The following is a 27309-nucleotide window of genomic DNA, read 5'->3' on the forward strand; positions in this document are numbered from 1 at the left end:
TCTCTATCTAACTTAGCTGCTTTACCTAGATTCTAAGGCATGAGTTAAACAGAAAGTATAAAAGTGAAAACACTAAATAACCTGACTTTGAAAGTGATGTGTGTGCATATAGATAGAGAATATGAGAAGGGAATAGTAAAATGCAGTGAAGTGTGTGCATGTGGAAACAAGAACTTTAAGGAAACACTTATTGACTGATTCAGAGACATTGAGGATTATCTACTGTTACTTACAGATTTGTCAAGCAACTAAATTTTGTGTATGATCCTTCACTTCATGTTGTAAAGAATTCCCTTGTTGATTATTATTTTTGAATTCCTTAACATCACACAGAATAACCCGATTTGTACTCCCAATTATGTCTCATCGCATTGCGTATATTTGTGTCTAAGGCCTAGTTACTTCCCAAGCCTTAAATACTGAAAATCCTCATAAACGTTCCCCACTTATTTTGAACAACATTCGTTTTTGGCATTCCTACCACCTATACCTTTTCATTTACTCCTTTTGTTTCAAAAGGTATCGCCAAATTCCGAGTGACACAACTTTAAAAGAAAAAAATAGTATATATAATAGTTGACCTAAGAATATAACGATATTTTTTTTTTGATTTTTTTTTAATCTTGTCTTATAATTCTAACTTTGACAAAGTACACAAGTAAATAATTCTTAGCTTTAGTTCTATTTGTACTTTAGTTTGTGACTTTCTAAGAAATTCATTGGAGTACTCGAAATCTCTTAGGTCACTAATGGAGTCCATGACTTTCTATGAAAATCCATGTAGCAGACTTCTTTCCGGTCCGATTCGCGTTAATGTACTGTAGGTGGACATATTTTCAATATCCCGTGGGGTTTACTGGCCGAGTTCTCATAGGTCACAGATTGACACCACTCCTGAACAATAACTTATTGAATATATAACTAGACTCAAAGTGCAGAAATTAAACATATATACTTGGAACTTGACTCGCTTTGTTTTAACGAAGAAGCTTTTTATTGGGTATAGATATTCACAAAGGAAAACTTTTTATTTCCCTCAAACTACACAAGTTTGCGTTTTTGTCTCACAAAGGCACGTTTTATAACATCGAGTTACCAATGCGTTTTCGTACAATCAATGAATAACCAACTCATAGTCAATAACTCATATCTCTAGGTTTGAAGATTTATATGATATTACCGTCTCACGATCACTCGAGATAAATTCCATGAAGTGATGCAAGTGAGCGTGATTTGAATCCAATACTCAGCCCTTATGAGTACTCATGAATGTTGTAGCAACCATTGCATTGTCTAAAGCACTTTAGACAAATCATACATGCCAAATTCATGACAGTCTTAAATCAATACTTACTTCCAAAGTTTGACTGTTAACATAATTATTCTGGAAGTAAAAAACATGCACAATTGAAACATAGTAAACAATCAACACAAGATAGTAACACCTTACTCATAAATAAATAACAACTTTTATTTATCATTAAATGTCAATTACATTTTACAAGTTTCAGGAGTCTAATTATTGAAACTAATATCATCCTTCAGCCCAATGCGCCTCGCATGCTGTAAATGCTTAACCCTGCTCAGTCCCTTCGTGAGGGGATCTGCCAGGTTCTCATCCGATGATACCCTCTTTTCCATGAGGAGTCCTTCTTCTATTCTATGTCCGATGAAATGGTATTTTCTGTCAATATACCTAGATCTCCGATGATCTCTTGGTTCTTTAGCCAAATCAACCGCACTTTCACTGCCACATAAAATTTCCATTGGCTCTTTTATAGTTGGTACAACTCCAAGGTCTCCGATGAAGTTCTTTAGCCATATCGCCTCTTTTGCTGCCTCGCTTGCTGCTATGTGATTCACAATTTGAATCAGCTACTATCTCCTGCTTGGAACTTTTCCAAGTAATTGCTCCTCCATTTAGGATAAAGACCCTGCCTGACTGAGAGCCGAAATTATCCCTATCAGTCTGAAAGCTAGCATCACTATATCCTTCCACTCTCAAGTCATCACTGCCTCCGAGGGTAAGGACCCAGTCCTTAGTCCTCCGTAGATACTTGAGAATGTTCTTTACCGCTGTCCAGTGTGCCTTGCCAGGGTTCCCTTGATATCTACTGACCATGCTCAAAGCAAAGGCCACATCAGGGTGAGTACAAGTCATAGCATACATGATCGAGCCCACAGCGGAAGCATATGGTATCTGACTCATCTCAGCTATCTCAGCCTCTGTACTCGGACTCTGAGTTTTACTCAGCTTGGCATTACTCTAGATAGGTAACTCTCCTTTCTTGGAATCTTGTATACTGAACCTCTTCGGTACCTTATCCACATAAGTACTTTGACTAAGTCCAATTAGTCTCTTAACCCTATCTCTCAATATCCTTATCCCTAGGATATAGGTAGCTTCCCCAAGGTCCTTCATAGCGAAACACTTCCTAAGCCAGTACTTAACCTCCTGCAAAGTTGGGACGTCGTTTCCTATGAGAAGTATGCCATCCACATACAACACCAAGAAGCTAAGTATGCTCCCACTGGCCCTGACATACACACAAGACTCATCCTCACTCCTAGAAAAGCCAAAATCTTTGACTTTCTCATCAAAGCAAAGATTCCATCTGCGAGATGCTTGTTTCAATCCATAAATGGATTTCTCAAGCTTACACACTCTATTAGGGTATTTTGGATCGACAAAACCCTCTAGCTGAGCCATCTAAACATCCTCAGCCAACTTCCCATTAAGGAAAGCGGTTTTGACATCCATTTGCCATATTTCATAATCATGAAATGCAGCTATGTCTAACAACACTCTAATAGATTTAATCTTAGCTACTGGTGAGAAGGTCTCATCATAGTCAACTCCCGGAGTTTGAGCAAAGCCCTTTGCAACCAGTCGAGCTTTATAAGTGTGTACTTTCCCATCCATGTCAGTCTTCTTCTTGAAGATCCATTTGCACCCAACTGTCTTACGACCTGGTACATTGTCAACCAAGTTCCAAACTTGATTGTCATACATGGACTGAATCTCGTTGTCCATAGCCTCCTTCCATTTCGCAGACTCAGGGCCTGCCATGGCTTCCTTATAATTATTTGGTTCATCCAAATCTATCAATGTACTATCACCGATAAATGTATCACCTTCGGTGGTGATGTGATAACCATAATAAAATCCAGGTGTGTTCCTCAACCTAGTGGAACGTCTTGGAGGTACAGACTCAGCTATCGGCTCAACATGAGTTTCCTCCTCAGGTTGGCTAACAGCATTTGAGGTTTCTTCACCACTTGACTCTTGAAGCTCTTCAAGGTCAATTTGCCTCCCACTGTCCCCTTGGCTTATGAATTCTCTCTCATGAAAGACTCCTCTTCTAGCTACAAAGACTACATTATCACTGGGTCTATAGAAGAGGTAACCAAAGGATCTTTGTGGGTAGCCAATGAAAATACACCTCTCGCTTCGGGGTTTAAGCTTGTCATGAGTCTCACGCCTCAGAAAAGCTTCACAACCCCAAATCTTGATGTGGTCCAAATTGGGTACTTTCCCAGTCCACATCTCATGAGGTGTTTTGGCAACCTTTTTAGTTGGGACTAGATTAAGGATATGGGCGGCAGTCTCTAAGGCATACCCCCAGAAAGAGATTGGTAACGAAGCTCGACTCATCATGGAACAGACCATATCCAACAAGGTTCGGTTGCACCTCTCAGCCACACCATTCAGCTGTGGTGTCCTGGGAGGTGTCAATTGTGTGACAATCCCACATTCCTTAAGATAGTCAAGGAACTCAATGCTAAGATACTCTCCTCCCCGATCGGATCAGAGCATCTTGATGTTCCTGCCCAATTGATTCTCAATTTCCTGCTTAAATTCTTTGAACTTTTCAAAGGTTTCTGACTTATGCTTGATTAATTAAATATATCCATATCTACTGTAATCATCAGTAAAAGTCACATAATAGCGATTAGCATCCCTTGTAGCAACTCTGAAGGGCCCACACATATCTGTGTTTACAAGGTCCAACAAACCTTCACCCCTATCACAAGTACCTGTGAAGGGTGACTTTGTCATTTTTCCAAGTAAACAAGACTCAAAACTATCATCTGACTTGAGGTCAAATGATTCCAAGACTCCAGCCTTTTGGAGTTGGCCTATGCGCTTCTTGTTAGCATGTCCAAGACGACAATGCCACAAGGATGTTTTATCCAAGCTATCTGAAGAATCAATATACAACACATTATTTCCTAAATTGTCTACAACATTCACAGCTTCATATACCACATCACAAGATATTGCTTTAAAGTAAAATACATAATTGTAATAAACATTAATAGCACCATTTTTATTATCAAATGAAAATGAAAAACCTTGTTTGTACAAGCCATGAAAAGAAATAATATTTCTCGCCATTTCGGGCGAGTAACAACACTTATTCAAATCTAACATTAACCAATTATTAAGCAATAAAGAATAAACTCCTATCTTGGTACAGGTGATGCTTTCCTGTTGTGCATGACTAAGTTTATCTTCCCGTGCTCCAGTTACTCACTTCTTCTTAGTGCCTGCAAATCTATACAAATGTGGATACAATAACCTGTATCAAACACCCAAGAATTAGCATTAGATGAGTTGTTAGACAATATTATGTAAATACCTGCATTGGTGGGTTTAACCTTCCCATCCTTTATCTCTTGTAGATATTTGGAGCAGCTTCGCTTGAAGTGTCCCTTATCTTGGTTTTAGAAGCATTGTGCTTCCATTGGGTTTGAAGAAAGAGTAATGGGACCTTTCTTTGTCCCACTTCAAGAGGAACCATCAAGAGTCTTACCCTTGGTACCCTTCGAAGGGCTTTTCCTCTTCTTACCCTTTCCCTGCCCAATATCCAGAACAGGGGCTGCTGAAGGAGTAGAAGTAGTAACCGCTTTACCCTTAAGGCCATTTTCAGCTATCCTTAAGAGTCCTTGAAGTTTTCTAAGTGTGACTTCCTACTTGTTCATATGATAAGTCATACGAAACTGATCATAACTTGGAGGTAAGTAATGGGGAATGATGTCAATCTCCATTTACTTAGGGAAGTCAACATTTAGCTTCAGCAACCGGTCAATGAACCTTTACATCTTCTGCAAGTGACCGGTGATGGGTTCACCATCCTTCATCCTTGCGGTTATCATGGAGGAAATGATTTCATACCTCTCTTGACGCGCACTCTGATGGTACCTTTGTATCAGATCCTGGTGCATCTCTTAGGGCAGAAATCTTCATAAGACTTTTGGAGTTCCGAAGTCATTGTGGCCATCATGATGCAGGACACCTTGGTGGCATCCTTATCATGTGCAATGATCTCTGCAAACTCTTCAGGAGTAGCAGTGGCTTCATTAACAACCTTAAGCTCCCTGTCAAGTACATATTCTTTGTCCTCATAGCGGGTAATAATTTTGATGTTTCTGATCCACTCGTTAAAGTTGGATCCATCAAAAGTGGTTTTCCCTCACAAGTTCATTAGGGAAAAGGAGCCTGTAGGGTTTGAGCCAGCAGCGTTATTGGAAGACATCTGAAAGAAGGACAAGTTTCATCAGATTAAGAATCCTTAATAAGTCACCCAAATGAAATATTAAGGCTAGGATCCAACAAACTATTTATAGGTGGAAGAGGGATGTCGTAATCCACACTATAAAATATTTGAAGGTAGGTAAATGACGATTTACCAATTTCCACAATAAGAAAGAAATATTTTATTATTAGGTTTTATTGGTTTTGAAACTCCTAGATCTTTTGAGATACATTGAACTTTTTCAATGGCATGTTTGAATCTCGATTGTGCCCTCTCAAGTTTATGACTGGGATGCCGAGGATCACAAACAAGGTGTGAATAACCATACAAATTGACTTGGTACCCTCAACAATATTACCTAATCGATGTGCCGATTAACCACGCATGCTCCACCGATCTATAATAAAGTCAAGTTACCCATTTCGACTCTTACTAGTCCATTTTAGTGTGCCGGTTAACCACACACACTCCACTAAGGGCTTGGTAAGGTACAAAGTGTAATTTTATGGGCTAGCACCAATTTCACATTTTCCTAAAGTAACTAAGATTGGGAATTTATAATGTATAGTTACTTTATAATTCATTATACTTTTAATGAGTATTTAAATTCGTATCCTACCCGTTCGGCTAACGACCCTCCACCGATCAAGGAAGCGGTGGGTGAGAGTGGACACCCATTAAGTCACCATTTTATAGGCAACAACCTTATACCCCCCCCCCCCCCTTATAGATCAGCTTCATGAATGAGGCGTACTAACGGTAAGAATGACATATTCTTATACATATCTATATAATAAAATTATAATAATAGTATAAGTGTTGATTTTTAAACTTTTAAAAAATCTAAGATTTAACTTGGAATTAAAGTATTAAAGTGTAAGACTTTTCAAATTCCAAAACTTGAGGGAAATAATTGAAACTATTCCAAGTCTCCTCAATTTGTAACTTATGAGTTTTAATGGTTCATAAAAATGAAGACTCTTCATTTTATGAAACCTCTTTAGTTCTTTAATCACAATTTAAAGAAGTGACTTTTGGTTATCCATAACTTGAGGACAAGTTACGGACACCATCATTGCCATTAAGATCATGAATTAAACACACATGGAGGTTACACATAATTCCTATGATCTTCTAAAAACTCACAAGAACACAAATTCATGTCAAGCAATTTCAAGAAATCATATAAACATATACAATACATGAAAATTGATAAAAGTCATGTAAAATGGGTTAACATAATCATTATCAGTTTGAAAAACAAATTTTACAAGTCCAAAACAGATTGGGATAATGATTTTAATCCATTTCCAGGAACAAAACTCAAAAGATTTCCCAGCACGCTCATACCCGTCGAGTGCATGATCCTACTCGACGAGTAGGATGAATTTGTTCATGGACTCGGCGAGTCCAGTCGTCAGAGTGCAGAACTTTCGATTTTTAAGCAGATTTGCATCAAGTATACAGAAAACAATCCTAGGCTCTGATACCACTAATTGGTTTTGAGCATTCTAACACTTCCTAAGTGTACATGAAACCCTAATAACCTTGAATCTATGTTTTCTCTATATACATGCAAATTTCTTTTCAAGGTTATTTCCTAACTAGCAAGGCATGGGGATTACATAAAACATAGAAACTAGTAGAAATACATACCTTGTTGTTGCTTGGATTCCTTCAAGACTTTGTGAGCCTAGAACCCCAAATGTTGTGCCTCAAATGCTTCACACAACACCACAAAACTTGGAATAACTTGAGAGAATACTTCTTACACTTGAAAATTGGTTATGCCGTCTCGAGAAACACTAGGTGTCGATTTCGCTAGCCAAAGGGTCCCTTTTATAGTGGTGCCACAATTAGGGTTTCATCATAAAGACTCATAATTGTCATGACTCTTCATTTCTCATGACCCATGGGTTTGTAACTCCCATGGACTATCCATGGAGCTCCAAATGGTTACATCCATAACCCATAAACCATGGGTCATTAATCCACCATAAAAGAATTGATGATTGTCATAATCAACCCTATATATTTAATTAGTCTCACTTTGATCACCAAATTAATACTAGATTAATACTTGATCAATACTAATTAAATAATACTATTATTAATATATTAGAACTTATAATATATTAATAATCACAAGTGTACTTTCTCTCATTTTGTCTATCCAAGTATTGCAATGCCATGCAACCCAAATGGACCATGTCGGGTCGGTTCAAGTACATACCAAATAAAGTTATGGACTTAGACACTATATCCAACAACAACATACTCAGCTTCAGCAGTAGAGGTTGAAACACATGTTTGCTTCTTTGAAGTCCAACCGACCAATCTGCCTCCTAAGAATTGACAGCTACCAGAAGTGCTCTTTCTGTCGAGCTTGCATCCTCCATAATCTGAGTCAGTAAAGGCTTGGAGATAGAAGTTGCCTTTAGCAGGATAGAATAGACCCAGAGAAGCAGTTCCTTTCAGATATTTGAAAATTCTTTTGACTGCAATGAGATGTGATTCCTTGGGATTGGCTTGAAAGCGTGCACATAGACATGTTGAAAACATGATGTCTGCTCGAGTAGCTGTAACATACAGTAATGATCCAATCATTCCTTTGTAGTATTTCTGATCTACAGATTTCCCATCAAGGTCTGAATCAAGCTTGTAGGAAGTAGATATCGGTGTCTTTGCAGAGGATGCGTTCTCCATGGAGTATCCCTTCAACAGATTTTTGATGTACTTCTCTTGACCAATGAAGATTCCCTTAGGAGATTGACGAACTTGTAGACCTAGGAAGTAATTGAGCTCACCCATCATACTCATTCTAAATTTGCTTTTCATCAACTGAGCAAACTCATCACTAAGATCCTTGTTGGTTGAACCGAATATGATGTCGTCGAAGTAGATTTGCATGACGATCAGATGGTTGTTATGGATTTCCTAAACAGATTGGGATCAATAGAACCTTTTTGAAACTTGGATTCTTCCAAGAATTTGGACAATTTTCCATACCATGCTCTTGTAGCTTGATTTAATCCAAATACAGCCTTTTGAAGCTTATAGCAACGGTTGGGGAACTTTGGATCTTCGAATCCAGGAGGTTGTTGAACATAGACATCCCTATCAATTTCACCATTTAAGAATGCACACTGCACATCCATTTGGTAGACCTTAAAATTCTTGTGTGTAGCAAATGCCAAGAAAATCCTAATGGCTTCTATCCGTGCAACAGGTGAAAAGGTTTCATCATAGTCTATGCCTTCTTGTTGTGAATAGCCTTTGACAAATAGTCTGGCTTTGTTCCTGATGATGACTCCATCTTCATCACTTCTGTTCCTGTAGACCCATCGTGAACCAACAACTAATACTCCTTCTGGTGTTGGCACTAAGTCCCACACGTTGTTGCATTCAAATTCAGCTAACTCTTCTTGCATTGATTTTACCCAATCTGCATCTTGTAGAGCCTCTTTGATATCTTTAGGCTCTATCATGGATAGAAAGCTTGCATATAAACATTCATTCTTGGTTGCTGAACGAGTCACTACTCCATAATCTACATTGCCTATGATTTGATCGACTGGATGATCCTTTTTCCATTTTGTAAGGCGAGCTTCCTTATGGATTTGAGGAGTACAAACTACCTCATATTGTTCTCTTGGACGAGAAGGATAGTCGGACGTGAATGTTCCTTCAAAGAGATTGTCTTGGAAAATTCCAAAACTACCTGAAACAGGTGCTTCCCCCTCAACTGTTGCATGCTTGAATTCAACAGATGAAGTGGATGTGAAGGAACTTGAGGAACTGGAACCGGTCGAGTGGGGTTCCTCCTGAAACCATGGACTGGATGGTTGGGAAGATTGTAAAGCACCTTTAAGAATGGAACCATTCAAAGGTGGTTCCCCCTCGAAAGATGTAGTGACTGGTGTTATGACTGGTCCAGATTGATGATGGGAGATTGGAGTAGAAGGTTCAGAAGATGTTAAAGGAATTTTAGGGATAGAATCATTCGAAGATGGTTCCCCCTCAACCGAAGTTCTGGTGGAAGCTGAGACTTTTGATGGTTAATGAGGTTGTGAGATATCAGGAAAAGCTGTTTTTGTGAGCTTTTCTGATTCAAGGGCAGAAGGTTGAGTTGGAAAGAGGAAATCAAAATCTACTTCAATAGCATGGACTGGAGCAGAATCATTAGCAGGTGACGGCTGGTTCATTTTATCAAATGGTACTACTATTTAAGGACCAAAGTGGTTTGGATCCAGAACCATTACATAACTTTCATCAAAAGTGACATCACTGCTTTCCTCTATCACCCTGTTTCTTTTGTTCAGAACTGTATAGGCTGCAGCGTGAAGGCAATATCCAAGAAAGATACCTTCATCAGCCTTCGGTGATCCCTATTGTTCTTGATATAGCAACGACAGCCAAAGATGTGAAAGAATTTGATGTTGGGCTTCCTCTTGTTCATTGCTTCATAGGGAGTGACTTCAAGCCTGTTGTTGTTTAGGGATCTGTTTTGAGTGAAACAAGTGGCTGCTGTGGCTTTAGCCCATAAGTATTGTGATAGTTTTGTGAAGATCAACATAGATCGGGCAGCTTAACATAGTGTCCGGTTCTTTCCTTCAACTACACCATTCTGTTGTGGAGTGTAGGGTGCAGAAAAATTGTGCTATCTAAGGCGTTGTTCTTGAATTCGCCAACATTGTAACTTCTCAATGTTCTAAGTGGCTTGCCTACCCTAACTTCTATGTAGCAGATGAAGTTGATTAGCTTATTGGTGGTTTCAGATTTGTTTCGCAGAAAGTACACCCAAGTGAATTTGGTATGGTCGTCCACAATCATAAGAATGTATTTCTTACCACTTAAGCTAGGAACTGTAGTGGGACCATACAAATCAATATGTATAAGCTGAAGAGGTTTGGATATACTATGTTTTGTTATAATTTTGTCTGGTGATTTGGAGATTTTGCCTTGTTCACATGCAGCACAAAGTATATCATTGTCAAGTTTTAATAATGGTAGTCCTCTTACAAGATCATTTCCAATGATTTTGTTGATATAACCAAAGTTGAGGTGAGAGAGTCATCTATTCCACAACCAACTAATGTCAGAGGTAGCTTTGGAAATAAGACAAATATAAGGAGTTCCCTCTATTAGTTCAATATCAAGAGGATACATGTTCCCATTTTGTGGGGAATCAACAAGGATGCGCTTGTTGGTATCCATAATTAAACTCTTGGTTTTGGTGAACATGATCATTGTCACAAAGCTGTGCAACACTGATAAGGTTATGTTTAAGACCGTCTACATACGCTACACGTTTAACAGTAAAGTTTCCGTTTGATATGTTTCCTTGTCCCATAACTTCTCCCTTCATGTTGTTTCCAAACGTAACATACTAACCAGGTGTTGTGATTTTGAAATCTCTTAGATATGCTTTGTGCCTGGTCATGTTCCTGGAGCAACCACTATCAATGTACCATGTATCGTCATGTGCTACCCTGGCACAAAAATCCTGCAATTAGAGAGAAGGTTTCGGTACCCTTGTAGATTTGGGTCCTTGAGTGTTAGCTTCCTTTGTACTTGTGGGAGTTGGGACAATCTTTTCTTGTTTTGCATTAACCTCTCTGGGTTTTGCTTGGTTTTTTGTGACCTTCGTTTTTGTGTTCCTAGGAGTCTTCTTTTGAGGTTTGGTTTGTGGGAAGAATGGATAGTTCACAAACATTCCAAATTGATCAAACATGGGAAATTGGGTATTTCCCCCGAATTGATTAATCATTGGAAACCTAGAGTTTCCCCCAAACATGTGATTCCCTCCTATGGATGGAGAAAAACCACAATATGGACCAAGAATATAATTCATAGGGTTATTTCTATTCTGATACATGAAAGGGTTGGTTTGAATAGGCCTTGGTCTCATCATTTCAGACAAATCAGGAAGATCGTTAGGTCTGAAATTATTATGATAGTGAATTCCAGTTTGGTTTGGAAATCCATAATTTGAGAAACCATGATTGGAAGGAGAGGTTCTTTGAGTCCTTGAAGTTTTGGGAGGACTGGTATGTTTGGTCTTCCCTTGGCTTGGCTTAGCCTTAGGTATTCTCTTGGTTTTCCTATCCTTATCATTATTTGTAGTCTTAACCACTTTGGGTTTTGAAGGATGGACTATAGTTGGACCTTGGTCTTTAGAGACAATAATTTTCTCTTTTCCCTTATCTTTAGAGACATTAGTTGGATTTACAATTGTCTCCTGTGGTTTAGGACTGGGTGAAGAGATTTTGATTGGAACAAAAGGTCTCTTAAGTATTTTAACAACAGTTTTATCATTACTCGCAGTCTTCAAGGTGTTATCCTTGTTGATTGGAGTTGGATATTTTCTAATCTGTTGTTACTTAAAATATTTACATCCTAAGTCCTTTGTTCCAGAGACAGAAGCACTAAGAGATGGAAATGTTTCTTGACTGAGAAATTCAATGGGCTCAGTCTTGGAATATCCTACTGGCTCATATGATATGGGCTTTTTATCACTAGATTTAGAGTCAGGGATATTTGTTTTTTCAGAAGTCGCATCTTCTGAATTGAAACTTTCCATGGTAGGACACTCAAGAGAAAATTCTACTAGAGAGTCAGAACCAGCACCCGAGTCTGGAAGATCATGGGATGATGTAACTTCCAAAGGGATGCTTAAGGATGAAGTGGCAATTACATCGAGATTACAAGTTACCACCTCTTCATGATCCTCATTGTCTCCAGTGAAGTGACTTGCATCACATGCTAACAACTCTGGTTGAGTGTTGAGACCCATGATTTCCTTGTTCATTTCATCATAACCAATACCATATTTGACCCATGATGGTTTTGTTCCCTTAAGAATAGCACGTTAGTTCTGTTCGAGAAGGGTTTTGGATGTCTTATAACTATTGATTCGGGCGTACATCTCACGATTGTCTTTTGCAATAATGTCATGTTGATTCAATATAATTTCGTATTGTTCAACTGACGTAAGATGTGCCTCAGTATTGATTGCAAGGTCATTTTCTAACTTAGCCATACGACATCTCAGTTCTTCAAGTCTAAACTGAGTATCACCCAGTTCATCTTTGTAGTAACTGACACAATATTCAGCATTGGTGACATATTCTTTGATCATTTCAGAAATATGGTCAATGTCATCATTAAAAGGCTCAATAGTTAAATGATTATCACGAAGCATAAAACGTACATTTTCAACAACTTGTTGATGGAGAGGAGAAGGCTCTTTGTCATCATCAGCCATGAAGCAGAAGTAGTTCTTGTAGGCTTCAGTTTATTCTGGTTGCTCTACTTCATCATCTGTTTCCCAGACTTCCACACTTGGAGTTTCCATGACCATGAAGGCTTTGTCTTTTGACTGCTTCTTGATTTGCTCCGCTTTTTGTATGTAGCATGCTTTCTCTTTGACCTTCTTGGTTTTCATTTTGCAATCCTTGGTAAAATGTTTTTCACCTTGACAGTTGTGGCACCTGATTACTTTATTATCTTCATGGGACTTCAACTTGTTATCTTGAACCCTTGTGTTCATCCTTTAAGAATTGTAACTTTCAGAATTTAAATTCTGAGAGTTGAAGCTTTGTTGATTGTTGCTTCCTCCTTGGAAGTTTTTAGAGTTCTTATCATAGTGTTGGGGTTGATGATAACTTCGGGCTCTTAAGTTCCCAATTGGCTTGTTCACAAACTTCTTGAAATTTGGATTGAACTTGGCTAGGAGTGCCAAGCATTATTTATACTCCTTTTCCTCATTGATTTGAGGAGATTCCATTGTGGTTCCAGTGAAAGCTTGATGATTAGCTAGATACCCATCTACAATCTGAAGAAGTTGTTGGGTTGACATGTACGGATTCTGGTTGTACTGTTGAGCCATACTCGAACTTTGATAAGGATATGCTCCATATCCTTGGTTGGTAAACTGATCAGCAAAGTGGTTTGGGATTGGATTGTGATGTGCAATCAAGTTTTGAGAATGATTTGCCATGAGTGTTGAATTTCCCAGGGCAAGTCCTTAATTATCAAAAGGATTTTCTTGAGCTAGCTTTTTGACCTTTGGCTCATGTTGTTGCAGTTCAGCATACAGATCAAACAGAGACATGGTGTCTAGATTGATTATAGTTTGCAGTATGATCATATGCAATGTATCCCATTTCGGAGATAAACTGTTCAAGAATTTCATATTGAAATACTTTTGCGATCTTTCTCCTTTGAGTATCTTCACCCTATTTACAATAATGTTGTACCTAGAATATGCATCAAAGAGAGTTTCATGAGGTAACATCTTGAAGTTGCCCATGTCTGTCAATGCAGCTTTCTTCCCGTTTGCGAGGATCTTGTCAGTTCCCTCGAATCGTTTCTTGAGTGCGTTCCAGACATTGAAAGGTGAACAATTATCTTCATCAGCAAGTTTCTCATAGATGTCATGTGGAATTCTAGATAAGAGTTCTTGCATGGCCTTAGCCTCAAACTTCTTGATTTTCCTGTCACGAAGTTGAGTAGGAGAGGAAACAAATCCAGAGATAACTTTTGAGGTTTTAGGAGAGACATCAGCTTCAGGAACTCTGATGTCCTTCAAAATTATGGAGTATGTTTCCCAGTGGAGACGAAGGTCTAGATGTCAGAGTCATGACCTTCTAGGTAGTACTTGATGCGATTTGCCCAAGAAGTGTACTCACTAGGCACAAGGATAGGTGCACGATTTCCTACTCCAAGACTGTTTGCAACTGAAACTGAAGAGAGAACATTTTGATTTGGATTCACACTTACCATTGAAAACAGGTGATAATAGTTTGAAACTTCAAAAAAAATTTGTGAAAATTTTTCTAAGTCTCAAAGTCGATCACTCAAGCTCTGATACCAACTGAAGAAATGAGAAAAATTCAGCAAACCTAGACTAGAATAGTCCATGCGTTGAAAATACTGAAGCAGAGTTTCAGAATCGTCAAGTGGTAAGTAATGCAGAAAATAAAGAGTTGTGAATCAATCAAATTAATAGAAAAATGTTTTTTAATGTTCAAGATCAATGATTCAAATGTTTCTCAAATTCATGAAGATTCAATTACAAGTGTTTGAACGTAGAAAACACTAAAACTCTCAATTGGCTCTCTGAAGACTTGTCTAGGGAACAATTTGTGCATAATGAGCAGGAATGATCAGAAAAGAGCTAGGAAGAGCGACTTTATAATGGATCCCAAGGGGCCTATTTATATGCTTTGGAAAAGCCCATGACATGGCTTGACCAATCAGGTGTTGACACGTCATCATGACTAAGTCATCAGTTGACACCTTTGCCCTACTTAACGGAGAATGGGTGGAATATTCCAATTCCGTTATATTATGTTAAGGTTCCATCCAAGTTATAAGTCTTCATAATTCTTGAACCTTCATGATCAATAGTGAAAATGTCATGAGCATCATGATGCTCAATTGTCTTCTTAGATGCCATCAACTTCCGGAAGTGTTGTTGATCATGTTGAGTAGTTTCTTGAATGTTGGACTATGTCTTGAACTTGAAGATGTACCACCACATGTTCGTGATGGACCATGGACGGAATTCATGTTCCTTTGAGCAATTAGACGTGTCTTCAATATACATGATGATTCATGTGCAGACTTATTGAGCTATCAACGTGATCATGTTGATCCATTGACTTGAGTTGAGCCACCAAGTGTTCTTGTTGAGCCATAGAGTTGTAAATGAGTCAACAATGTTTCTGGCGAGCCATTAATATTCCAAATGATCCATCAGTGTCTTGATGTTCCACATATGATCTAGATGTGCCATCTGAGATCATGATGATCCAACTAGCTTTCAGCAAGTGATCCATGTCAACAGCAGGTGCTCCATGTGTACATCAAGTGCTCCATGTTCAACTTCAAGTGCTCCAACATCTGATTCTTCAAACACTTGTTGAATCTACGGTATCTTTCCAACAATTCATAGCTGCCACAAACATACATAATTATCCTGTCCAGGAGGCATATCCTACTTATCCTCAACATTATCATGCACCCGCAGTTCCCCTGCACCTGCACCATCACCTATAGTCAACCCCATAAACCATAGAAGAAGCTTGACCATATGTATTCAAGGTTTGCAGATAATTACACTTCATTGGAACAGGTAGAATTTCATGAATTTTTCTTATATAGTTTGCAAAATTTCATTTATCCTATCATATGGTCACTAGATATGTCAATCTTATATAGAATTTGGATAATTGGTTTTGTCTTTAGTATTTTGATAACTTCTGGTACGCTAATGATTCTTGGAGAGATTTTTTTTTTCAAAAATATGTTATACTTTTGTAATATTATGCATTGTATTGTAGTCTATGCAAGTTGTTGCTAATTTTTTTGTATGATAGTGGAAATTATCACATTCATATGGATTGTTATCTAGTAGGTTTAGTTGAAAGCTTTCACAATTACTAAAATGACAGTTCCAAATTTTTAGCACAAGTGACTGAAGGTACTGGTAACATTTACGTTATTACCCTTTTTGTTCTTTTTCCTTCTTTGTGATGTGATACTGTATAAGAAGCACACTAAGTCTAACTAACCAGTTACTTACAAATAGGTTTAAGGTCTTTTAAAAGAAAAAGTGTGCATCATATTGGAGATGATTTAAATCCCTGTGAACAAGCAACAACCATTATCAGGAAAATTTTGTTGCCTTTGATGAAGATAACTTGACTCCCTATTATGGTTTTAGAGACAGTATAGTAATTTCATTATTTACAATTGAAAATCCAATAAAAATATATCTTCATAAAAATCTTACATTTTTTGTTATAAAATGGCAGCATCAACATACAATCAAGATGTTTTATGCTTTTATCCTGAAGAAGGATTTGTAATGGATTTGAGGAAGTCTTGAATAGATATAGGGGAATTTTCACTCATTTAAAGCTTACAGGTTTGAGATCTTATACTCTATAATTTGTTTCTTCATATCTTGAATGCTACATAAAATTTACCATTTTGCCCTTTTAACCTCTATGTTTGTATTTTATGTTTTACAAGAATCAGTATGTGATATCTTTGATTTCATCTCATATTTTTATATAATGCTTTCAAATTTTCATTACCAAAAGTTTATCAAGATTATATCATTGTTAGATTCATAAACCAAATGTTGATTTTGGTGTTTTGTGAATCATAATCTTTGAAGTGACCTGCCTTTGTGGAGTTTGTAGTTAGGTTTACTAGATTTGGGGGAACACTGGTGGTAGCTATGTTTATCAATCTGACTTTCATCCATAAGTTTTGAAGACGATATCTACATTTAATGACATAAAAGAACAATTTGAAGGTCAGCTTTTTGGTCGTTTTGTTGAGAAAAACATCAAATAATGCACTTTTTAGAGTATGTTATAGTTTGTATTTACATAATACACGCAGTTATGATTTTTCATTTATTTTAGGTATTGGGATTACAAATACATCCAAAACGACATTCTTTTGCTCTTGTCATTTTGTTTAGTCAAACCGATCATTATTCTTTTTTTATATCTATTAAAAGCATTATTTATGTACACATGGAACTGAATGTCATTAAAACTTTATAAGGAACATCATATTAATTGAATGGAAGCGGAGTCTTACATGACAGTTTCTCACATGATGGTTAGGTGGATTTATCCAAAGGATGCTTAATGATTTGTAGGGATCTAGGAAATTTTGATTTTCTGAACTATTGGTGCAACTTACTTGCATTGCAACCATAAGAGGTTTATGTTGGAATAGTGTCTAAGGCTGCAACTATATTAGGCAAAGTATTTGATCCGGTTGTGCATGGTCCTTTTGGGTTGCCTTCACCATAGCAACTTGATAGGATGATTTAATAAGAGAGAGTAAATATTATTAATATATTATGGGAATAATATAATGAATAATATATTGTTATTTGATTAATATAAGTCATAGAATTAATTAGAATTAATTTGGTGACTTAAAGAGGTTAATTAAATAAAGGGGTATAAACTGTCAATTGTTTGATAGTTAAGCTTTAGACTGAAAATCCTTATAGATATACTAGGGACGAATTCTAGAAGCTAAAGGATAACTAAATTCGTCCATGGCTTATCTAAGGAAAGGATTTGGATAGCCTTAAGAGAAGATTATCCAATTAGGGTTTAGGTTGTAACCCTTAAGGAGTCTACAAGTATAAATAGATCCCATGGGCAAGGGAAATCGGCACCTCTCCTAAAGTAAGAGAACCCTGGCCGATTTCCTTCTCTCTCCTCTCTCCTAAATCATCTTTCTTGCTATTGGTGTTTGTAAGCCATTAGAGGAGTGACATTTGTGACTCTAGAAGCTCCAAGACCACAAGATCAACAAGGAACTCAAAGGTATGATTCTAGATCTGTTTCAATGTTGTTATTTAACCTAATTAGTCATTAGAAGTCTTGGATTCAAAGCATGTTTAATTAGAATGCCTAGATCCGAGCATTAGCGTTTTGCATGCGCACATAGGAAAGTTCTTATGGCTAAAACCCATTAGTGGTATCAGAGCCTAGCTTGGTTTTCTTTAAATTGTTGCTTTATTAACTGAAACAAACCTGCAAAATTCGATTTTTTGGTTTCTGAGTCATGGACTCGGCGAGTCTCAAAGTGGACTCGGCGAGTAGGCCTGACTCGGCGAGTCCCTTTGTGCACTCGGCGAGTCCAGGCGTCAGGAATGACCAGATTCGGGAATTCTTTGTAATTATCTTATGGAAACTTACCTTAATCATAATAGATCAACATAAATCCGATTTTTTGATAAATATAACAATTATCTTGATCTAGTTAAAAGTAATTATCAACTAATAAAATATTTAATTTCCTTATATGATAATTAATTGAATATTTTGATTATTTTTGGTAACTATCTTAAAAGAAATCTTGAATAAATCAAATCAAAGATAATTAGAAAATTAATTGTTAATTGGAATTATTTGTTATTTGATCCTCCATGTTTTAAATGTTTAAAACTTGCCCTCAAGTTTTGAAATTTATATTTATGATTAAAAAGTTTTAATTTAGACAACTTAAATTTCAAAAACCTAGATTTTAAAAGGTTTAAAATACAACCCTATACTAATATGATATTACTAGTATAATATATATATATATATATATATATATATATATATATATATATATATATATATATATATATATGTATAACTAAATGCTAGTCTTACCGTTAGTAGACCTCATTCACGAAGCCAATCTATAAGGTGGGTATAAGGTTGCGGCCTATAAAATGGCGCTTAATGGGTGTACACTCACACCCACCGCTTGCTTGATTGGTGGAGGGTCGTTAGCCGAACGGGTAGGATAGGGCAACCTCTTCCTCTCATTAAAAGTATAATAAGTAATACAAAGTAACTACACATTTTTTTTAAAAAAATTTCCCAATCTTAGTTACTTTAGGAAAAGTGAATCGATGCAATCCCATGAAATTACACTTTGCACCCTTGCTAAGAAGTTAGTGGAGCGTGTGTGGTTTACCGACACACTAATTGGTTCTAAGCAAAGGTGGCAAAGGGTGATTCATTGTTTATCATAGTTCGATGGAGCGTGTGTGGTTTACCGGCACATCGAATAGGTGATCGTTACAATGAAGGCACCATGTGAATTTGCATGGTAATTCACACCCGCTTTGTGATCCTCGGCATCCCAATCACAAATAAGAGGGGCATATCGAGATTTAAACATGCCATTGAATAGTTTCAATGAATCTCATCCGAACCTAGGAATTCTAAAAAACACTTAGGACTAATAGTTTAGGTTTTTGTGATGGAGAATTAGTGAATCGTCATTCACTTACCTTCAATTTGTTTGCATGTTAGATTACGGCATCCCTTTTCTAATATGTAAATGTCATTGTTGGATCCTAGCCCTAATTTTTCTTATTGGGTGATAATTAGGGATTCATATTCTAATCTATCTTTGTCCTTTTCTAATTATAGATGTCGAACGCAAACAACGCTGCTGCTAGTTCTTTCACGTTGATGAGCCTTTGCCAAAAGGTCACTTTTGATGGAACGAACTGTAGCGAATGGATAAGATACATTCGCACCATTGCTCGCTATGAGGACAAGGAGTATGTCCTTGATGAGAAGCTCGAGAAAATCAACACCGAAATCGCTACTCCAGCCGAAATCACCGCCTTTGAAACTCATGAGCGAGATGCAACGAAGGTACATTGCATCATGATTGCTACCATGAACTCCGAATTCCAAAAGTCCTACGAGGACATGTACCCGTACGAGATGCACCAAGACTTATTGGAGAGGTACCACCAAAACGCGAGACAAGAGCGTTATGAGATTTTCACCAACATGATTTCCGCTAAGATGAGTCATGGAGAATCTCTTACCGTGCACTTGCAAAAGATGCAAAGGTATGTCGACCGCCTTCGCAAGTTAAATGTTGACTTTGGGGAAGACTTGGCGATCGACATGGTGCTTCACTCTTTGCCTCCGATGTACAACCAATTTAGGATGACCTACCACATGAACAAAGAAGAGGTCACCCTAAGCAAGCTCCAAGGTCTCTTGAGGGTTGCTGAGAGCAACTTCAAAGACAAGTCTGTTGCACCTGCTCCCAATCCGACTGAGGAAAGGGAAAGAAGAGGAAGGCTTCATCAAAGAACTATCGCAAGGTCAAAAACCGAGATGGTGCCTCTTCTAGTGGGACCAAAGTTGATCCCGCTAAGCCCTGTCCTAACCCGAATGAGGCAGAGTGCCACCACTGCCATAAGATAGGACATTGGAAGAGAAGCTGCCCAGAGTACCTGCAAGCAATCAAAGAAGGAAAGATCAAGCCATCTTTCGCAGGTATATACACAATCAAATCTAACGATTCTAATCATGCTATTTCTTGGGTTCTTGATACCGGTTGTGGTTACCACATTTGTTCTAATGTGCAGGGACTAAGAAGAAGTAGGGATGTGGAGCAAGGAAGAATCAATCTAATCATGGGGAACAGAAGATCGTCGCCTGTGACCAAGATTGGAGTGTATTCTTTAGTGCTTAGGAATAATTTGTGTTTAGATTTGAACAATTGTTGCTATTCGCCAGAAATGGCTAGAAACATCATTTCATTTCATGGTTTATATATACAAGGATTTAGATTTTCTTTTAATAATGAGAATGGTTCTATTTTGGCTTATCTAAATGGTGTCTTTTACTTTGAAGCTATACCATGTAATGGAATATATGAAACCGTTATGATTGTTGATAACTTAGGAAATGATGTTTTGAATATTGATTATTCCACTAGTATGGATAAAGCATCCTTGTGGCATTGTCGTCTTGGACATGTCAACAAGAAACGCATAGCCCAACTCCAAAAGGATGGAGTGTTGGAGTCATTCGACCTTAGGGAAGATGACACATGCGAGTCTTGCTTGCTTGGAAAGATGACTAAGTCACCTTTTACGAGTACATGTGAAAGGGGCGAGGGTCTATTGGACCTAATACATACCGATGTATGTGGACCGTTTAGATCAACCACGAAGGATGGGAACCGCTTCTACGTGACTTTTACCGATGACTATAGTAGATATGGGTATATCTACTTAATCAAGCAAAAGTCAGAAACCTTTGAAAAGTTCAAAGAGTTCAAGAATGAAGTGGAGAATCAATTGGGCAGGAAAATCAAGATGCTTCGATCCGATCGAGGAGGAGAGTATCTAAGTCTTGAATTCCACGATTATCTCAAGGAGTGTGGAATAGTTTCACAATTGACGCCTCCTAGGACACCGCAGTTGAATGGTGTGGCAGAAAGGCGTAATCGAACCTTATTGGATATGGTTTGCTCTATGATGAGTCGTGCTTCACTACCTATCTCTTTTTGGGGGTATGCCTTAGAGACTGCCGCCCATATCCTTAACCGAGTCCCTACTAAGAAGGTTGCCAAAACACCTCACGAGATGTGGACAGGGAAAGCTCCCTCATTGGCACATATCAAGGTTTGGGGTTGCGAGGCTTTCGTAAGACGAGATACTCACAACAAGCTCGAACCTCGAAGTGAGCGATGTATTTTGATCGGCTACCCGCAGACATCCTTTGGATATCTCTTCTATAGACCGAAGGACAATGTGGTCTTCGTTGCGAGGAGAAGAGTTTTCCGAGAACTCATAAGCCAAGGAGACAGTGGGAGGCAAATCGAGCTTGAAGAGATTCAAGAGTCGATAGATGAAGGAACCTCTACCGCTGGCACTCAACCCGAGGAGGAAACTCCGGTTGAACCGATTGACGAGTCCTTACCTCTTAGACGTTCCGATAGAGTTAGAGTTCAACCCCAGTTTTATGGTTTTCATATTACTACCGAAGGGGACACGTATATTAGTTATGGTACACTAATAAATCTTGATGAACCTAATAGCTATAAGGAAGCCATGGCAGGCCCGGAGTCTGCGAAATGGAAAGAGGCAATGGATAGCGAGGTCCAATCCATGTATGATAACCAATTTTGGAATTTGGTTGATTATGTGCCCGGACGTAAGACCGTTAGGTGCAAGTGGATCTTTAAAAAGAAGACCGACGTGGATGGAAACGTGCACACATATAAAGCGCGATTGGTTGCGAAGGGCTTCACTCAAACTCCCGGAGTTGACTATGATGAGACCTTCTCACCAGTTGCGAAGATTAAATCTATTAGAGTGATGCTAGCTATTGCCGCATTTCATGATTATGAGATTTGGCAAATGGATGTCAAGACCGCTTTCCTTAATGGAAAGTTGGCTGAGGATGTTTACATGGCTCAGCAGGAGGGGTTTGTGGATCCGAAGCATCCAAATAGAGTGTGTAAGCTTGAGAAGTCCATTTATGGACTTAAGCAAGCGTCTCGCAGATGGAATCTTTGCTTCGATGAGAAAGTCAAAGAGTTTGGATTTGTACGAAGTGAAGACGAGTCTTGTGTATATGTCAAAGCCAGTGGGAGTATAGTAAGCTTCCTCGTTCTATATGTCGATGACATATTACTCATAGGAAACGACATCCCGACTCTGCAGGAAGTTAAGTCCTGGCTCGGGAAGTGCTTCGCTATGAAGGACCTCGGAGAGGCTTCTTACATTTTGGGAATAAGGATAGTGAGAGAAAGAAGTAAGAGACTAATCGGACTTAGTCAGAACACTTACTTAGAGAAGGTACTAAAACGTTTTAGTATGGAAAACTCGAAGAAGGGAGAATTACCGATACAAAGTAATGCCAAGTTGAGTAAGACTCAAAGTCCGAGTACCGAAGCCGAGATAGCAGAAATGAGCCGAGTACCATACGCTTCCGCAGTTGGCTCAATCATGTATGCTATGACTTGCACTCGCCCTGATGTAGCCTTCGCTTTGAGCATGGTTAGTAGATATCAAGGGAACCCTGGCAGAGCACATTGGATTGCGGTGAAGAATATCCTTAAGTACCTTCGGAGGACGAAGGAATGGTTCTTAGTCCTCGGAGGGAGTGATGACTTGAAGGTGCGAGGGTATAGTGACGCCAGTTTTCAGACCGACAGGGACAATTACCGTTCGCAGTCGGGCTGGGTCTTTACCCTAAATGGAGGAGCAGTGACATGGAAGAGTTCCAAGCAGGAAACCGTAGTTGATTCAATGTGCGAATCAGAGTACATTGCAGCGAGCGAAGCGTCGAAGGAGGCAATATGGCTAAAGAACTTCATCGGTGATCTTGGAGTTGTACCTGCCATAAAAGAGCCAATGGATATTTTCTGTGATAACGAAGGTGCGGTTGCCTTGACCAAGGAACCGAGGGATCATGGTATATCGACAGAAAATATCACTTCATTAGACATCGTGTAGAAGAAGGACAACTCGTAGTGAAGAGGATATCATCAGAAGATAACCCAGCAGATCCGCTTACGAAGGGACTGAGTAGGGTTAAGCACTTACAGCATGCTAGGAGTATTGGGCTGAAGGATGATATTAGCATAGATTAGATAGTATTAGAAACGTGTAATAGATAAATGTAATTAACATTTGATTATTAAATAAAGGAGTTTTATTTATGAGTAATGTTACTGTCTTATGTTAATTGTTTAACTATTGTTTCACTTTGCATGTTTTGACTTCCGGAATAATTGACATTATTAGGAATAATAGAATTGTTCAAATTATCCACAATCGTTCATATGTTGGAAGTAGATATGAATGAAGATTGTCATGAATTGGTATGTAGATTGTCTAAATGGTGTTAGACATAGCAAAGGGTTGCTGCAACGTTCATGAGTGCTTATGAACTAGTTTTGAGCATTGGAACAAACCCGCGCTTGCTGGAATCACCTTATGGAATAAGATATAAAAAGGGTGATCGCAAGCCGATAATATCATATAGTCTTAAAACCTAGATATATGGTTTGTTATTTGTTAATTGGTTGTACATTGATAATGCGAAAACGCATCAGTAACTCGGTGTTATAAAACGCATTGTTGTGTATAGTTGATTAATGAATAAGTAAATGCATATAAGTCGAAGTTTATCTGTAACTTTTATCTAAGAAGGTAAAAGCGATATCTCGGCCGCTCGATGATTTGATTTGACTTATGTGCCGGGCCCGGTCAGAACTGAATTGATGTGTTCGATTAAGTTCTATATCAAATAAATCAGAGATCGAGAAACCTAAATGCTTGACTCACCATTCCATAGGATTGTCAGCATGATATCTAACAGAGGACTGTACGATCTCTTATCTAAAGGACAAGATTGATTAGATCAGAGTTTGACAGCGTCTTTGAGAGCTACGATTGCAAACCGAATTGTACTTGTGCATATAGTTACTAGACTTATCCAAGTGGGAGACTGTTGGAATAGTGTCTAAGGCTGCAACTATATTAGGCAAAGTATTTGATCCGGTTGTGCATGGTCCTTTTGGGTTGCCTTCACCATAGCAACTTGATAGGATGATTTAATAAGAGAGAGTAAATATTATTAATATATTATGGGAATAATATAATGAATAATATATTGTTATTTGATTAATATAAGTCATAGAATTAATTAGAATTAATTTGGTGACTTAAAGAGGTTAATTAAATAAAGGGGTATAAACTGTCAATTGTTTGATAGTTAAGCTTTAGACTGAAAATCCTTATAGATATACTAGGGACGAATTCTAGAAGCTAAAGGATAGCTAAATTCGTCCATGGCTTATCTAAGGAAAGGATTTGGATAGCCTTAAGAGAAGATTATCCAATTAGGGTTTAGGTTGTAACCCTTAAGGAGTCTACAAGTATAAATAGATCCCATGGGCAAGGGAAATCGGCACCTCTCCTAAAGTAAGAGAACCCTGGCCAATTTCCTTCTCTCTCCTCTCTCCTAAATCATCTTTCTTGCTATTGGTGTTTGTAAGCTATCAGAGGAGTGACATTTGTGACTCTAGAAGCTCCAAGACCACAAGATCAACAAGGAACTCAAAGGTATGATTCTAGATCTGTTTCAATGTTGTTATTTAACCTAGTTAGCCATTAGAAGTCTTGGATTCAAAGTATGTATAATTAGAAAGCCTAGATCCGAGCATTAGGGTTTTGCATGCGCACATAGGAAAGTTCTTATAGCTAAAACCCATCAATTTATTTAATATCCCTTGCAAAACTCAAATCGGTTAAATTGTAGTTGTTAGCATAGGATGAACTACACTTTGTTAAACATAGCATCTAAAAGAGCTGATTTTTTTAGTTTGGATATAAAATTATTTAAAAAATTTGCAAGTTCTTGCACTCACTAACGGAAAGTTTCCTCCTTAGTCATGTTGTTATATAGATATTGCAAAACCATGATTATTTTGTAAACTCATGTGAAAGCTCATTATTATCTTATATATGCTAACCTTTTCTTTAATTCACTGAAAACAGGACTGATGTTGCGGTTGGATGAATTGCTCAGGGAACACATAGATATTATTGTCGTATTTCCTTTGCTTAGAATTTGGAACACACAAAGCAAAAATGGTTTTAATTCCTATTTTTGGACCAGACACTTTATACTCATCTCCATTATGATGAGTATGTGAATTTAGAGAGGATCCATTATGTGATTTAACTTTTAATTTTGATTTCCCCATATCTCGCACTGTATCTCCCTATATATTGGGTTGACTCCATTGTACCTCTCTTTTATCTCATAAATTTCTTATGTTAACCACATACCCCAAACCACACAGCGGTGCTCCATTAGCCATGTTGATGTCGCCACTCAGCTTTGACATTGTCTAATGCTATTATGAATCTATCGAGTACAAAAAAATCACATTTTCTATCATCTATTTTTTTTTTCATGGAGGAAATTCAACGACAAAATGGAACTGCATTGCTATTCGTTGTAGTTAACCTTCTAATGTTATTGTACTTGAACTTACTGCAAAAATAACTGCAATGAATGTATGCTGGTATAGTGAACAAAAAAATAAGTTTGTATGTTTTTGTATAATTGAAAAAAAAATGAACAAAATAAGTACAAAAAATAATGAAGTTCATAGTAGAATGCTTTAATTGGAACAAATGAAAGTTGATGTTATACAAGAAAGTAAAATCGGTCTATTGTTTTAGATGGAATTCCAAAGGTAGACTCAACTTCTGTTGTATTGTATGACTATGTACCTAACAAGAAACTATCTGTTGAAATGAACTATTCGATACAAAATAGTCTACCAAAAGGCCGCAATGAATAGCTCACGTCTAAAGGAAACTAATCATCACATTAACACTATCTTTCGAAATAAACTATTTGCCGTCCGGCGCTTAGCGCAGATAAACGACTAGTGTGTGTGTGTGTGTATATATATATATATATACACACACACACACAAAGGGGAGGGTTCATGCGAAAATGCAAATAATTTGCGAAAACGTGAAAACAACGAAAACCTATGAGATTGTGCCACTTCAACCATATATTTTGGAATAGAATGCATCCAAACTTTCAACTACATAATGATAGTCGATGATACATGAGAAATTGTTTCATATTTGCAAAACATGCTTTTCTGACATTTTTATGATGAAAACTTGAATTTAAAAGTGGTTAACGATATGAAAAAGAAAACGGTTGTTAAAACTACCTTTAAATCTATATTATATAATATCCTCTAATGCAAACTTATTATCTTTAATTTATTGCTAATAAATTTAATTTCTAAAGTACATGTGTTTGACTTTTTATAAGATGAAATTTGTTTCCACGTTTTCACAATATATTTATGTTTACGCATTAACCTATATATATATATATATATATATATATATATATATATATATATATATATATATATATATATATATATATATATATATATATATATATATATATATATATATATATATATATATATATATATATATATGGAAAAAGGACTTAAATTTTTGCTACATTAGCCAACCTTTTTTTGTTATACCCACAGAATGGTACCGCACTTTAATTTTATGTATTTTTTTTTTTTAAACTATTTAATTTAGATTGAAACTTTAAAATTCCATTAATTTAAAATAAGAATACAAAACAAGAAATTCTATTTTCAAAACATAACCATAACTAAGGAAGCCTTAGAACTAAAAGTTACAATAGAAACAAATCAATTCTTTCAATCCGAACAAGAATTTCGGCTTCAACGTTGCTTAAAATATCGAGTTTTCTTTTCATCATTTTCGTGGCAAACATCACTTTAATAAGCAACTCATTTTGTGACGAAGAGAAAGATGATAATGACATTTTAAAGGAATTTGAGAAGTGATGAAAGAAGTATTTGTTGGTAT

General features: G+C 37.3%; 1 protein-coding gene across 1 annotated transcript; it reads right to left on the reverse strand.

Annotated features, from left to right (window-relative positions):
* Window positions 1–4534: 4534 nt before the first annotated feature.
* On the reverse strand, window positions 4535–8450 carry LOC111882141 (uncharacterized mitochondrial protein AtMg00810-like). Its single transcript, XM_052771054.1, has 2 exons — window positions 7819–8450; window positions 4535–4583 (listed from the first exon to the last, which is right to left on the reverse strand). Exons 1-2 carry the CDS (start codon window positions 8448–8450, stop codon window positions 4535–4537), a joined length of 681 nt encoding a protein of 226 aa, XP_052627014.1.
* Between the last annotated feature and the right edge of the window lie 18859 nt (window positions 8451–27309).

This window comes from Lactuca sativa, chromosome 4 (assembly GCF_002870075.4).
Source record: "Lactuca sativa cultivar Salinas chromosome 4, Lsat_Salinas_v11, whole genome shotgun sequence".
Classification (NCBI taxonomy): Eukaryota; Viridiplantae; Streptophyta; class Magnoliopsida; order Asterales; family Asteraceae; genus Lactuca; species Lactuca sativa.

Coding starts and splice junctions, on each gene's coding strand:
- LOC111882141 (XM_052771054.1), bottom strand. CDS start 8,450: ATGCAAATCTACTTCGACGACATCATATTCGGTTCAACCAACAAGGAT. Junction 4,584..7,818: donor ACCTCTACTGCTGAAGCTGA/GTATGTTGTTGT, acceptor TGTTTGATACAG/GTTATTGTATCCACATTTGT.